Raw genomic sequence first — 15,126 nt, forward strand, 5'->3', positions numbered from 1 at the left:
GCTTAACGTTACTAGCTACCACGAACAGTATGCAATTAGGTAACGTTTGCATGCTAACGTTAATAACATTGATGTTTATTTTGGATTTTTTAGCACACCTTTTACTCAGAAATGCATGGCCAATGTTATGATATATCATCAAAAGACCACCATACTTAAACCATGCTGGCTAGTTAACAAGGTTGAGTGGAATCAACTCAACGCTTATCAGTTAGGGCTAGATCTTTAAATGGTTTGCGCCCCTGCAAAGTGCAAATTTGTTAAGGCTAAGATTAAGCTTTCAGGTACTTTCCTACCTGTGACTAACAGTTAACGTTAAGCATACCAGGGTTACTAACTAGCATTTAATTATTCATTTGAGAATAAATTGTTTGTTTTTACAACATAAATGTTTCATTTTAACTTACAGAAACCAACACATGCTGGAGATGTCAGTGTGATACAGGTAGCTACTGTCAATGTTAATTTTCATAGCTAACGTTAGAAGCAGCTTAGAGTTGTAGAGGTACAGTGACTGTCCCAGACTGTATGCAATTGGCATGGGGTCACTTTAGCATTACATAGTACTGCAGCTTAACAGCATGTCTGCAAATTTGGGACGGAAAAGGTTAATGAGCAAACAATCACCAGGAGTATTTTTTTTATTCGTAACCGTGGACATCCGGGCTTTCTGAGAACTCCCCGTGGTAACGAGGTTAGCAACCACTAAGTTAGAACGGCAAAAGAAAGCTGAGCACATTTGATATTCCAGTAAACTGCCCATGGAAATTACCCATAGGAGATTTTCATCAACTTTCTGTCCTTCCTTCCTTCCTTCCTTATTCGCTACCTCCTGTGCCATAATTGGAAGTTTTCCCATACATTTTCATATTTTCATGCTATGGATCTTCCAAGCTCGGACTTGGGAGCTAACTTCACCAAGGTAAACATGTTAACAAAACATACCTGGCTGGCATAGCCTGGCTGACACCAGACCGCTTCTCAAATCTCATTTTAGATTGAGAATGGGTCTGGGAAGGCTTCATTGACAACTTCCAGGGGCGCATAAATTGGTGCATTAAACTCTTTATCAAATCATTTCAGAAGTGCAAACACATCTGTCTTGTAAACAAAGGTTTCAGATGCAGTTATTTACTAAATTCTAAAGAAAATACACATCCATATCTGTTTATTCCTGTCCCCAGCAGCGCTGCCATTGATTGTGTTGAATGTTCTACCCGTCTGAATAATATAAGGCCTCCGTGCCGGATTAGTGATTGGATCCTGGGTTTTCAGTGATTCGGAAACGGGCATCAATGGGATCCTTTGTAGAGTGACTTGCAGAGCAAATTCAAATTTGCTAACAGGTTCATCTGGGTTCACCCAGGCTATACCTTAAATCCTTGAGCCACCCCACCATTCCCACACACACTCAAAACGTTATATTGCTATATTTGCGCAGCATTTTGAAAACAGACTGGCCTCATAGAGTCTTGGCTATGAGGACTGAATATTTGACATCAGTGACTTACTCGATGTTAACAAACACAATGTGCACTTGCAGTTACTCATAGTGCATTTGTAATTATGACGAGTGAGTAGGCTATGGCACAGGAGGAAGGGAATAACAACCCCATATAATGTGTAATTTAGTTTACTGAAATCTATCAGATTCATTGCATGTAATCCTTCCTTAGAATGTTTTCACCAAATATTCTAGAGAGTTCTGATCATGGCTTTCACATAGTCGTGGTTGCTAACCTCCTTTATGTAAAGTGTTCTCAGAATGTCTGGATGTCTGCGGTTATAGGCTACCTATCCCAGGAACTGATGTTCTTCATTTCTGGATATGTGTATGAATTTTGTCCAGAGCAAGTGATAGTGGTTTAGTTTAGTGATTTAGTAACTTCAGACAAAAAGATTTACACATCTTTCAAAGTAATTCTGCTCTGACTTATGTGAGACATTCAAATGGCCATCTCTCAGATTGACAAGAGGGCATCACTCAACTCACCCATTCCTTACTTATGATTGCTTGTTTGTTAGATAAATGTCAAATTTAAACACACATTGGAGTTTGTTATGGTAAATGTTTAACCATGGGATGCTGTAGGCCTACAACATGTAGGCCTATAAGCTTTACTCAGGCTAAGCTTGTTAGATAATTTTAATGAAATATTGTGGCATTTCAAAATTATGTTGGTGTTAGTGGTCACAATAAATGATTGTAAAAAAGAATATACTTTACAGATTATCTACAAATATTATATAAATATGCTTTTTAGCTGTTAGGGCACTGATATGAAAAATCAATCTCTGTTTGTGCCAATAGTAACCAAGAAGGGCTGTTTTACTTGACTGATTTGTCTTTTCATGTTTGCGTCATTATGTCACTGATTTTTTGTGTGCGTGTGTGAGCGGCACTGAAACCTATTTCCTCCATGATGTTTTTCTTCCCCTACTTATTTGCTACTGACTACCCTAACCTTCCTGATTTGATGCTGAACAATGGTGAGCTGCCCCAAGAAAGTAACCTTAGCTATGACATCTTTCTTCTTGCCCGTCATGATATATATATATATATATATATATTTTTTTTTTTTTTTACCATGGTTCCTTTTCTTCATCACCTTTTTTCATTTTAAGTCTTATGTAGTTCCCTTGCACACTTGCTCTGCTGAATGCAAGTTATGTCATAGCTCAAGTAGTTCCTGATTTGTTTTTGTTTGTTATGTGTGTTCTCTGTTTTGCATGTAATATTTATGATACATTCTCTCTGATGTGGACACCCAACATAAATGCCAATTGATTCACCGACCCAAAAGTTAAACATTGAAATTGAAAAATTTTAAGATTTGGAACCGGCGGAACACAGAGGGCCTTAATATAAAAAAAATAAAGCTAATTTAATAACTAGGCAAGATATATTTGCTAATTTAATATCATGAGCAAGATCCTAAGCACGGAGGTCAGCGGGTCAGCTCCATTCTCCCACACGCCTCACAATAGCTTTAGATCATGCACGAGACACTGCTCACTGAATGACTTTGCTCTTTTGCCCATCATTTTAAATAGAACCCAGAGTGAGATAGGTCAACTAGCCCACTGCCTCTGCATAGGATAAATGAAGCAGTGCTCTAGCTGTAGGATAATGGACTGAACAAGGTAGTTTACCTCATAGTCTAGGGCAGGTGGGCCTAGTTATGTAGTCAGTTGAATACCAAGTATTGACACCAGGCCATTGGAATACTGTTTTCTTTTTACCAATAGTATTTGTCATTGAACAAAGTGCCTTAGGGATGTGTTTCCCGTGCTGTGCTGCCAGCTATTGTGCAGTTTTTTCAACCCAGCTGCCACATATTCACCAATCACGACAGCCTGATGAAACAAAATAGTTACATTTTGTCTGGGCCCTGGGAAACGTCAGTCAAATGACCTTGAAAATATGGTTAGGCCAGGGTTAGATGAAATGAAGTTTGTCTTTGACCGTTTTTATGTGTTTACATGGAGTAATATTCTTTTAATTAATTAGCCTAATTTTGTAGGTGGCTAGCTGTGACCGTATTACCTCCCCAGAGGACAAGGGGACAGAGGCTTGTAACTTGAAATAAGTTACTTTGGTTTTGGGAAATATTTTTTAAAAAGATCAAAATGAACTGTTTTCTTCTCACCTCCAGGGTTTCAGATAAACCTGTCTGGAGCTCCCCAAAGTAAGCCAATCCTTTTGTTGCTACAGTACCCACAGTTGTCAACACTTTGTTTCGCCTGATGGCCTGGTATGGGGAGTCTGGTCTCTGTTCTACACTAATCCAAGTGACGATCTGGGGATCTTGTAGGCTTGTGCCGGTGCAGATGTGACCAAAGAGACACACGATGAATGGTAACAATTACCCACTTTCCAGAGTTAGTGCTCGGAAGCCTTTGAGCTAGAAGCTTTTTGTCTTCTCCAAACTGAAGAATTTAGAAGAAATACTACTGAAAAACACATGCAAGTGTGTTGATTGAAGATCTAGGTTTAGCTAGACAAGGCAATCAGCAGGACTGCTTTTTGTTTTTGGCCGCATCTTATTTTCAGAGCAGGTATTGTTTCAGGAATGTTGCATATGAAAGCTCATCATCAATCTTTGACCAATTTTTATTTACCATTTTTCCATTACGCCAAATAGTTTCAGTGGTATGATCAGAAATCGGCACAAGCCTAGGGCAAAGAGCTTCCATTGACATTGGGCCACCCTGATTTGTAGCCCTGGATAATCTGATGGTGACATGGTCCTCTTGATTAAACCAATGACATGCCAGTAGATCTCCATGGGACCAAGTTTGCCATCGAATGAAATAATTTGATCAAATCTGCATGTGATCTAAAGGGCTTTCTCCCCCTTTCATTTTATCTTTGTAATGGAAGCTCTACAAGAGGTTTTTTTCACCCTTGGTCTCAGTTTTAGACTGCTTAACACTAACCAGCAAAGCAAGTAGGCTAATGCTTGGGAGTTGTCACAAAGTAGTTTTTTTTTCCCCTTCTTTCCAGTTTGCATTTTGTTGTTTTTTTTCCTTTTCTTTCAAACATCACAACGAGTATTTGGCATGAGCACTAAACAAACCCTGGCCTGTTGAGACATGGAGGTGCTTGCAGAGCAGAGCAACACAGTGGAGATTCTAGTCCAACCCATGCATTCTTGTGGCATGCCCCCGGAGGAAAGGGAACAAACAGCATTATTTGCTCTCAAGGTGAAGTCAAAGCTCCTCTGAGTCTCTCTGTGGGACACCCCCCACTCCAAACAGACCAGATTGTTATTACCTTAGCCTAACCTCTGCTTTGGAAAAACACACATTGCCAGATGGGACAGAATTTTCCTCTGTGGTAGGCGATGGGTGCATCTACAGAATACCAAGAGGCTGCAAGTTATACTTTGAGAGGGATTATTAATTCCTTTAGGTAGGCCCATGCCCCATGTCATGTATTTACGGACCTGATTGAACATGACCGTTGTTGTGCATGTCAGATTATTATATCATATCAAAATATATGCAGGTTTCTGTTTTGCAGAGAAGGCCCTAATTTGATCTGCCTTTGGAATTGATGTGGGGTTAAGATGACTTTGTGAGAGAAATCGCTGAAATATGAGCTTTGTCTGCAAGGTTCATATGGCTATACCAGAGTGGAGAAATACATTTACATCATAGACATATCGGAACACTTGTGAGTGATTGTCTCAGCTACACGGCTGACTGAACCAGTCGTTCTCAGACTCTTGCCATTTTAATCTAGCATTTCACCTCTACAACCTTAGCAACCAGAGAGAAGTGATCAGTCATAAGCACGAATACACTGCTTGTTATGCCACAGGCCATAGAGAGCACTGTTATGTTATGCCACAGGCCATAGAGATTACTTGTGTACAGTACCCCTACAGAGTAATGTGGCCTTCTCTTCTACTTGTCATATTTAGCCAAGTTTTACTATCTGACAAGTTAGTGAGGTGTGGCCTGACATGAATCAAATCAGCTTTCCTCTTCATGTTAATTGGCTCTGCATTGATTAGTGAGTTAACTGATCAGGCTGTTCTGCTGTGTACAAATTAGTCATATCCTTGCAACCTGTCTCACACTGAATTTGACGAGACAATTTACAAAACTTGACCTTCCTTGTCAACAGTGATGGAAGTGGAAAATTGAGAAGGGTCATTTGTTTTGTCTCTGGTCATTTATAATTGCTTGGAGTGGGTAAGTATGTCCATGTTGGAAAACTGCAATGTTGAAGAGAAATACTAATTGGCCATGTTTTCTCCTGAAGCACGGGGAAGCCTGTATCATGGCTGTGGTGGAGGTGGCGGTGCATGCTGGTATTGGGTGACTTGGGTGGCGTCCTTTCAAATCATTGTGTGTTTGGTGGTTCAGTTTGCATGAGTTTTGTCCTTGTCACCCAAATACCAAGTAGTCTGCCATGCAAGTGGTATTCTTTTGTAGTATTTTATTCACACCTATCATACCTTGAGTTAAGTGACCCCCCCCCCCCCCCCCCCTTCACTATTTCTTGATTGGTGTATGGTGTTTGCTGTTTGCTACACTCTTTCCCTATAAGTTCTCAGTGCTCTTGAAGAGTCGTAGCTAACGCTCTGTGCTTTCTCTGTCAGGCAAACGCAAAGCACTGAAGCTAAATTTTGCCAATCCGCCAATCAAACCTAGCACCAGGTTCACGCTCAACACTGCTCCGCCCCCTTTCCAGAATCCACACATGTAAGTAAAACCTCAGCTTACATCTTCTTCCCATGCTGTTCTTCTCTTCTCTTCCTCTTCTTCTCCTTGTCCTCCTCCTTCCCTCTACTCTTACTTTCATATAGACCCTTTCAACAATAAAAACAAAAACAATGCTTGAACGTTCTATTTGGGCCCCAATCTACTTCCTCTGCATTAAGATAACATATGGAATGTTAAAAAGGAAGTCTTGTGGGGCCAACTATGATGCTGATAATGGAACTCTCTTGAAAGGGTCCATATTCATTCTTATTCCCTCCCCTGAACCAATTCATCTATCTATCCATCTGTTTATCCTGTCATCCATACTCGTCATATCCCCAGCCTTTTCTTTATTCTTTTCTTGTTTACCATGTTCACTGTAACTCCATCAGTCAGTGTTGTGTATCAGAAGGGACCTTTCATTTGCTAACTGTATTTCTCTTCACCCTTCCTGCTTGGTTTTGTGGGGTTCAGAGAGCGGCTGAGGGGAAGCATCGAGTCTTCGGGGAAGCTGAAGATCTCGGAGCAGCTCTGCGACTTCACTGCAGAGGACCTGAAGGACCTGGGCGAGATTGGGCGGGGTGCGTATGGCTCTGTCAACAAGATGGTGCACAAGCCCAGCAACCAGATCATGGCTGTCAAGGTAACCCTTCGCCCAGGCTGCATGGTTTAGTTTCAGCTAAAGCAATGCTAGCTTTGTGGAATTGCTGTGTGGGTCAGCTGTGATGTTCATGAAACATTAATGTTGTACTGATGTTGTGCACTTCAAATGGCAGAGGATTAGGTCAACAGTGGATGAGAAGGAGCAAAAGCAGCTGCTGATGGACCTGGACGTGGTCATGAGGAGCAGCGACTGTCCATATATCGTCCAGTTTTATGGGGCACTTTTCAGAGAGGTCAGGCAGAACTTGCACTCAACTCTTGCATGTATCTACCACTAATGCTATCTATAGCGATGTCTATAGCAATGCCCCCACAGGGTACTAAACCTGCAACTGACCGCAACGCCAAAGAGCCAGTTGGTAGTATGGCAGTCAGGGTGCATACACAATTGTAGTGACGGTACTCCGTCACACTGCCCTCCCCTTTGGGAAACTTGCCAATGTAATTCATGCGCACTGGCATCCCTCACGCAACCACCAGCCGTACTTCTCCCATCCCAGGGTGCCCCACACACATGCTTCACCCATTTCTGGGGTAAACCCATCCTGTGGGGTCCCTCATACGATTCACACATTGGGCAAGCCATCCCATTTTTGACACCATATGTAGCGAAGGGAGAGAGCAGTGACCCCACCCGGTCTTGAACCTGGGTGTCCGGGGTACTAAACCTGCAACTTGACTGCAACGGCAAAGAGCCAGGCTCGGTGGTATGGCAGTCAGAGCGCATACACAATGTAGTGACGGTACTCCGTCACACTACTATGAAGTATATTACAGTAGTCTCATAATAGTGCATTTAATACGGACTGAAGACATTTGACCAAGTCCATGGGTTATGTGTATGAGGTATGAGTTTGTATGTTATATTCTGGGTTGGTGTCCTGTACAGTATATGGTTTAAAGGTGCCGTGTGTAAGAATTGAGGTAAAAATATCCAAAAAATGAGCTACACGCATCAAAAGAATGAGAAGAAATAAGGGTGATGATGTAATTAAAAAAATGACAAGGTATAGTGCTGCAGAGATATCAACCTGAATTAGCATGCTAAATTACTACCCACAGCCCGACAGGTGTCATAATACCAGTTTCAGCCATGGGAGGCGGTATGCGGGCAACATAACCACCAGCCAAACTGCAATACACTTTTCTCAGTTGTTACTCTAGGGTAGGCCAACTCACTTTCTGGAGGTATACTGCCCCCATCTTTTATGGAATGTGGAGTTTGAATTGATTTTTTGGCAAAAATTACACATGGCACCTTTAAGCCTAGTCCGAGGCTTTTTTTTTCAGTGGAGATTTTAATTGAAGGCAAGGAGTAGGGAATGGGAGACTGACCCTTTGAGTACCGTATTATCTGATGTCTATGCTGTGGATGTTGTTTGTGTTTTTGAATTCAAATTTGTCTTCCAGGGAGACTGTTGGATTTGTATGGAGCTCATGTCTACCTCATTGGACAAATTCTACAAATATGTATATGGTGAATTAGATGATGTTATTCCTGAAGAAATTTTAGGCAAAATAACATTAGTTGTAAGTCCATATATATTTTTTTATTAATCAATCATTTAAATTGAACTATTTCATAGTGAATTTGGCACAGCGACTTCAAATGAAACACTTTTCAATGTCTTCCATATGCTTATCTTACAGACTGTGAAAGCACTTAACCACTTAAAAGAAAACTTGAAAATAATTCACAGAGGTAGGAAAAATGTTCTGAATCTAAATCTTATCTTGCTGTGTGTGACTTATTCACTTTGACTCATTCGGTATGTAGATATGGGACTTCCTCTGTCCCATACTGTTGCTTATGCCTGGTTCATCTATGTGCTAGACATTTCAAATTAATCTTGTCTTGTGATCTGTAAATCCACTGAGTCATTCAGTGGTATATATGGGAGTGTAAAGCTGACCATTGTCATACTTTCTGAACATAACGGACCTCATCTCTCTCTCTCTCTCTCTCTCTCTCTCTCTCTCTCTCTCTCTCTCTCTCTCTCTCTCTCTCTCTCTCTCTCTCTCTCTCTCTCTCTCTCTATCTATCTATCTATCTATCTATCTATCTATCTATCTATCTATCTATCTCTCTCTCTCTCTCTCTCTCTCTCTCTCTCTCAATTGTTAACTTTCTCTCAGACATAAAGCCATCCAACATTCTCCTGGACCGGAATGGCAACATTAAGCTCTGTGACTTTGGCATCAGTGGCCAGCTGGTGGACTCCATAGCCAAAACCAGAGATGCTGGCTGCAGACCTTACATGGCTGTAAGTGGTTTATGTATCCTCCCCACAAGTGTTATATTTTACATTTCTCCCTTTTTTCAAATCACACTTTCAACTAACACTGACACCTTCCCATAGTAAGTGTTTCACAGTGTAATGGAGTAGGTGGTAAGTGTTATAATAATATTTGGTTATTAAGTAATGATTCAATAATAGGCTAATAAATCTTTTTCTGGATCCAACAGCTTTTAGAGACGCTCAGTTTTCTCAGTAAAATACAAAAACATTTTTTTTCCGCTATTCAGTGTAGTCTTTAAGAAATCATCCTACTACTCACTACTCGCTACGCCTCAACCTAATAAAATCCTATTTTTCGCGGAAGCCTGCACGTAACCCTTGATTGTATCATTTGGCTGCACAGCTACAGCAATTGCTCTATTAAACTTAACCGATTTTGTTTTACCCTCAATAAAACGGAGGTGATGGTGACTAGGTTTACGGGTTGCAAAAACCGGATGGCTGCGCTAGTAAACGTTTTTTGACCAAAAAGCTGTTGGGCCCGTGACGTCGGACTTAACAACCGAATAGGGGATTAGGGAGTAAAGGAACAGATTGCTGGTAAGTGAGGTAGATGTTGGTTGCAAAGATAGAGGCGAGTGGCTTGTCTGCTGTGAGATGCAGCTCAGATTTACAAATCTGGGCCACTCCTGGTAGATCCCCAGAGGGAGTTTCCACACTGCCGTCAGCCTCCACAGAAGGCAGAGAGGCACCACCATTCACCAAAAAAAGTACCACTGCACACATCCTCTTAATGCCGTGTGTGTGTGTGTGTGTGTGTGTGGCTACTTAATTTGAAGGGGATATATTTTTGTGTGTGTTATATGCAGGGTCTTTTACAGCCACCTGTGGTATTTGGGTTTGGAGGGTGCATGGAGGTCAAGCTTGTTTGTATGTACAGGGTGCTTGATATGTTTATTTGTGTGTGAGCCTCGTGTGGTGTGTGTGACATGACTGTGGAGGTCTCCAACAAGCCAAAGCTATGAGCTCAGAGGGTCTTCGTCATCGCCAGATATATCTCTTTCTCCCGGCACTACGTGACGCAAGTCAGGGAGCACCCCAAATCACCTCTCTCTCTCTCTCTCTCTCTCTCTCTCTCTCTCTCTCTCTCTCTCTCTCTCTCTCTCTCTCTCTCTCTCTTACTCTCCATCGCTCTTTCTCTGTACCCATCCCCCCCCCCCCCCCCCCCCCAAACAGTTTCCATGCTAAATTTGGTAGCAGGGCTGCCAGAACAGCAATTCTCTCTCTCTCTCTCTCTCTCTATTTCTCTCTCTCATGCATTGGTCCCTCCTATCGCCGCCCGGTTCATTCATGGATCTTGGAGAATGGGCCAGTGGAGTCTGGGCTCTCCCCCAGCTCTGAGCTCATCGCCCAGGCATCCCTCAGACACATGGCTTCAGCAGCCCGCCTCCTGCTGTAAAAAAAAGGCAGCCCAGACCACGCACGGGGCGCCTGTCTCTCAGAGCCCTCACTATGTGGCTTCAGTTTTTCCTCATTGTTCTTATCATCAGAGGCCTCATTCTTATTTTGGGTTTCGGAGTCATTGAATAGGTTTATTTATCTCAAGTATCTCATTTATATACTTAAAAGGCACACACACTCACACTCACGTACAAATAGAGACATTGTTCATTGTGGTGAGTCAGAGGGTTGCTTGAGGTTACAAATCATTTTAGGACAGTGCTCCTCATAGCCTTGTAGCCTGGTTTTTAGTCAGAATTTCGTTGAGTAATCTTACAATGCTCACATGTTTAATTATATTTGCTTGTACTTACTTGACACCCGGTGCATCTAGCATAAGTGTTAGGTCCATGTCAAGCTCAAGGGATGAGGTTGGTGTGGGTGTAGGTGGTTGTAGTCGCCTGGTGCTGCATTCTCACCAGTGTTACAAAAGAGACTGCTCGCTGTGCCAGCGCGCTTAGGACGCGGTGTTTTTGTGGCGCGACCGTCTGCTTCCGTCAGCCCTTAGCCCTGATTCGCCTCTAAACTTCCTACGGTTAGGTAATGGAAAAAAAACGTGCTGGGTCTGAGACATGCAGAGGCCATGTTGTTGTCGTCCTCCTCCTCCTCCCCTCTCCTCCTCCCCTCCCCTCCTCCTTTGGAGTGTGAGTCAGCGCGGGACGGTTATATCACGACCGTGTTGGCACGGAGCGGTGAGACAGCCGTGCGGTAGCTGTCAGCTCGTAAACACCCCCAGGGCCCGCAGTCTGCCCCAGTGCTGCGGGGTGACATCAGCCTCTAAAGCAGGCGTCTGGGTGAGCTCATGGAGTGGAGAAGGTGGGGGCACCGGGGGAAGAGCAGGAGGTGTGGTCATGCGGCGCGTGGCTGGAGTACTCCACTGACGTCATCGGCACCTTGCTAAACCCGCACACGGCACTGGCCGACTCACTGGACACTGAGGTCATACAGACAAGCATTCGCAGATGAGCCTCAGGATCCACTCTCTCAGGCCGATGTCTGAAGAGGCTAATTTATTTTAGGCGAGAAGGGTCACCTCCGTTTTATTGGAATTGGCTTCCTGATCATTTTATTTATTGTTACTGTAAGATATCACTTGACAAAAAAAGCTATACATTTGAACTGGATTATGATGGGGCACCCGTGGCCTACTGGTTAGCACTTCGGACCTGTAACTGGAGGGTTGCCGGTTCGAACCCTGACCAGTAGGCACGGCTGAAGTGCCCTTGAGCAAGGCATCTAACCCCTCACTGCTCCCCGAGCACTGCTGTTGATGCAGGCAGCTCACCGCGCCGGGATTAGTGTGTGCTTCACCTCACTGTGTGTACACTGTGTGCTGTGTGTGTTTCACTAATTCACGGATTGGGATAAATGCAGAGACCAAATTTCCCTCACAGGATCAAAAGAGTATACTTATACTGATGCTGTCTAAAGTGACTGTCAAAACTTGTTCAGGGTCAGAAGTAATGCTGACCCAGGGATTTGAAAGAGCTTGAAGGTTTAGAGTTGATTCTAAAAGTTCAAGCCTGACTGACACCAGACCGATTCTGAAAAGAGAATTGGTCTGAAAATCCTTGGTTCACGTCTAATTTCCAAGCGTAACCAGCAGTGAAATTAAAGTTAAGTTGGTATACTAAATTCTTACCAAATGCTTTCCTAAGTACAGTAAACACGTCTTACTTGAAAACAAAGGTTTTACATGAAGTTGATTAGTCTGTTTCACAGAGAATACACATCCCTATCGTTTGAAACTGAGGCATTTAGAGCAGCCATTGGTAGTGACAACTATCCTCCTCTACTGGCCCATAGCATTTTTAATACCAGAACCAATCCCTGGCTGCTCAGTATATCTCATGGCGGTCTTTATTAGCTGATGTTGTGTTGGTGCTAATTTCTGAGGTTCTTCTGCTTTGCTTCCTTTTCAGCCGGAGCGAATAGACCCCAGCGCCTCCCGACAAGGCTACGACGTGCGCTCGGATGTGTGGAGTCTGGGCATCACGCTGGTAAGCACCTTTCTGGTTATCACCAAGAGGGGACTGTGTTTACAATATATCGGTGTGACAAGCACGTTGATTTCTTCTCATAGTCTGAGAGCGTTGTTATAGCGGGATAAGATCTGTGTGTAGCCTACTTACAGAGCAGCCTTTCTTTCGCCGTGTGTGTTTCCTGTTTATGTTTGCGGTGAGCAGTACGAGCTGGCCACAGGCCGGTTCCCATACCCAAAGTGGAGCAGTGTGTTTGACCAGCTGACACAGGTGGTGAAGGGGGACCCCCCGCATCTCAGCAACTCCGAGGAGAGGCAGTTCTCCCCCAAGTTCATCAACTTTGTCAACTTGTGGTAAAAGCATACACCCCTTTACTGTAAAGACATTTTGTTGCGTTGTTGTCATGGGTCATTCTGTTTCCCGAGAACAAGAAAGCAACTTCCCCTGTCTGACTCAGAGTAGCTTTGTGAAGCATAAAAGTTCTATGTTGTGGAATTGAATGAGAAATGATTGTAGGATGTTGCTGTCTGCTGTGTGTGCTCGTGACTGCAACTTCCTGCCTGATCGTACAGAGTTTGTTTGCCACCTGCTGGTAAAAAGGGGAACTGACTCGGCATATGATTCGTTCTGCGCCATAATGCCAGAGACTTTCTAATGAGGAGACACAGCACTCAAAAAATCATCCATAGAAATGCGTGGGGTTAGTTTGTAACGCCAATATGGCCGTTGTCTACACATATCCCACCCCTTTCTCGGCAAAACGTCGACATGTGAATACATTAAGCCAATCATGTGATGTGATGTGAATACATTGAGCCAATCATATGGTGTGTTGTGAAGACATCTTCCCAATCATGTGTTGTGAACTTGCCGCTGGAGCAAGATTGGTGTCGTGAAAGCCTTGCGCACGCGCATTTCTGCTGAATAGGATGCCCAACGAGTGCCCTAAAAACGTTGCTATATGGCCGCCGAGTGGAGGGACTTGCCTAAAAGGACTTTCATAATGCTTACCAACAAAAAGTTTCCATTGCTTGTAGTAGTGCTTTATATCCATTTTGAAAATGAGCCTCTCTGATATCACAACTTTTGCCTAGGCAACCTCATACCAGACAAATATATATATATATATATTTTTTTTTTAATTTTTTGCAGCCTTACAAAGGATGAGTCAAAAAGGCCAAAGTACAGAGAGCTGTTGGTAAGTTCTGTAAGTTCTGGAATTACATGTCGCTGCCTGTTTATTGTTTTGATCTTTCATTAATGACTATCCATTTTGCAGATCTTAGCCTTTTGTTCAGATTTATGTGTTTGGTGTGTTGTAGAAACACCCTTTCATATTGATGTACGAAGAGCGTCGGGTGGATGTGGCCAGCTATGTGTGCCGGATCCTTGATCAGATGCCCACCTCTCCAAGCTCCCCCATGTATGTGGACTGACTCTCCCAAACGTTGGGTAGACACAGAGGAGTCTCCGCCCCATGGAGATTCTGATCAAAAACAACAAACGACACCGAAGCGACCGTGTAAGGAACGCTTGATCACAAGTTGCAGTGTTAAACAAGACATCCAGTGCGGCAGCAACAACACCTGGTGCAATGCGATTGGTGTTCATTTCAGTTCATTATTGTATAATATCAACACTCACACCTCTGTTGACATCTGTCTCTTTCCCCCTCTCTGTCTCTATTTATCTCTCCCTCTCTTTTTCTGCTCTATTCTCTCAGACACTGATACAGATATACTTAAGTATAAATAGTAACTGAATGAATATATTATGGTCTTGGCTCATCTCGATGTGAGACCTCATCTCATATGTGGATGCAGTATCGTGATTTTTTTTTTAAAAGGAAAAATAAAAACAAATCTGGAATTTTATTTATATGTCAATTTTCTTGTGGAATATATGATTTGGAGAATATTTCAATATGCATACTGGAATCATGCTCTTTTGTGAATTGTCCCACTTCTTTCCATGTATGTGTGATTTAAAGCATTGTGTTTTGTATCTTAATGAAACCTTGCTTCCTAGGGTGTACAGCAGAGTCAAATAATGGAAAGTGCATTTGAGGAATGTTGTGCCAGGCTCCTTTAAGGGGAGCCAAAAGTGTCCCAACTGTACAATTAAATATGTACTGATATAAATAAAAGAGCGAGAGCGAGAAGAAGGCCCGTGTGTTTACTCGATGTTGAATTGTGTTGGCATGTGTTTTTGTGGCTTGTTTTTCAGTGCAAAGTCAGTGTTGTCAGCAACACAGTTTAATCAGTAATTTACACAATGTTGTAACACACAATATTATATGCTATTTATTAAGCGATACATTAATTTGAAATGTACTGTAAAATGATCAGTGTCCCACCGGCGGGACGGTTATCCCCCCTCCCCCACCTACCCCCAACATTCTAAATCAATTGTATGCACCATATTGCTATGTAGCATAGTAATGTTATACACCATTTCAAAGCTTTGACTCTTGGGAATCCAAAAATGAAAACTTTTTTCATGTACAATCTGTATAGTGCTTTACA

At 42.8% G+C, this 15,126-nt stretch overlaps 2 protein-coding genes across 11 annotated transcripts in view; one reads left to right on the forward strand and one right to left on the reverse strand.

Annotated features, from left to right (window-relative positions):
- Positions 1-11,198, reverse strand: part of LOC121704731 (cytoglobin-1-like) — a 24,626-nt gene extending 13,428 nt beyond the window's left edge. The window contains exon 1 of the mRNA XM_042085156.1: positions 10,934-11,198. The gene's annotated coding sequence lies outside the window, so the exon portion shown is untranslated. The remainder of the gene's footprint in view (positions 1-10,933) is intronic.
- Positions 1-14,765, forward strand: part of map2k4a (mitogen-activated protein kinase kinase 4a) — a 15,960-nt gene extending 1,195 nt beyond the window's left edge. The window contains exons 2-13 of one of the 10 annotated variants that reach the window (XM_042085144.1): positions 410-445; positions 3,657-3,689; positions 6,114-6,216; positions 6,691-6,859; positions 6,993-7,112; positions 8,290-8,409; positions 8,530-8,581; positions 9,016-9,143; positions 12,542-12,619; positions 12,806-12,954; positions 13,754-13,808; positions 13,924-14,765. In XM_042085144.1, coding sequence (XP_041941078.1) covers positions 410-445; positions 3,657-3,689; positions 6,114-6,216; positions 6,691-6,859; positions 6,993-7,112; positions 8,290-8,409; positions 8,530-8,581; positions 9,016-9,143; positions 12,542-12,619; positions 12,806-12,954; positions 13,754-13,808; positions 13,924-14,037 — 1,157 coding nt within the window. In that variant the 3' untranslated portion in view covers positions 14,038-14,765. The other 9 variants (XM_042085145.1, XM_042085147.1, XM_042085146.1 and 6 more) reach the window with 9 other exon arrangements.
- Positions 14,766-15,126: the final 361 nt, after the last annotated feature.

This window comes from Alosa sapidissima, chromosome 3 (genome assembly GCF_018492685.1).
Source record: "Alosa sapidissima isolate fAloSap1 chromosome 3, fAloSap1.pri, whole genome shotgun sequence".
Lineage (NCBI taxonomy): Eukaryota > Metazoa > Chordata > Actinopteri > Clupeiformes > Clupeidae > Alosa > Alosa sapidissima.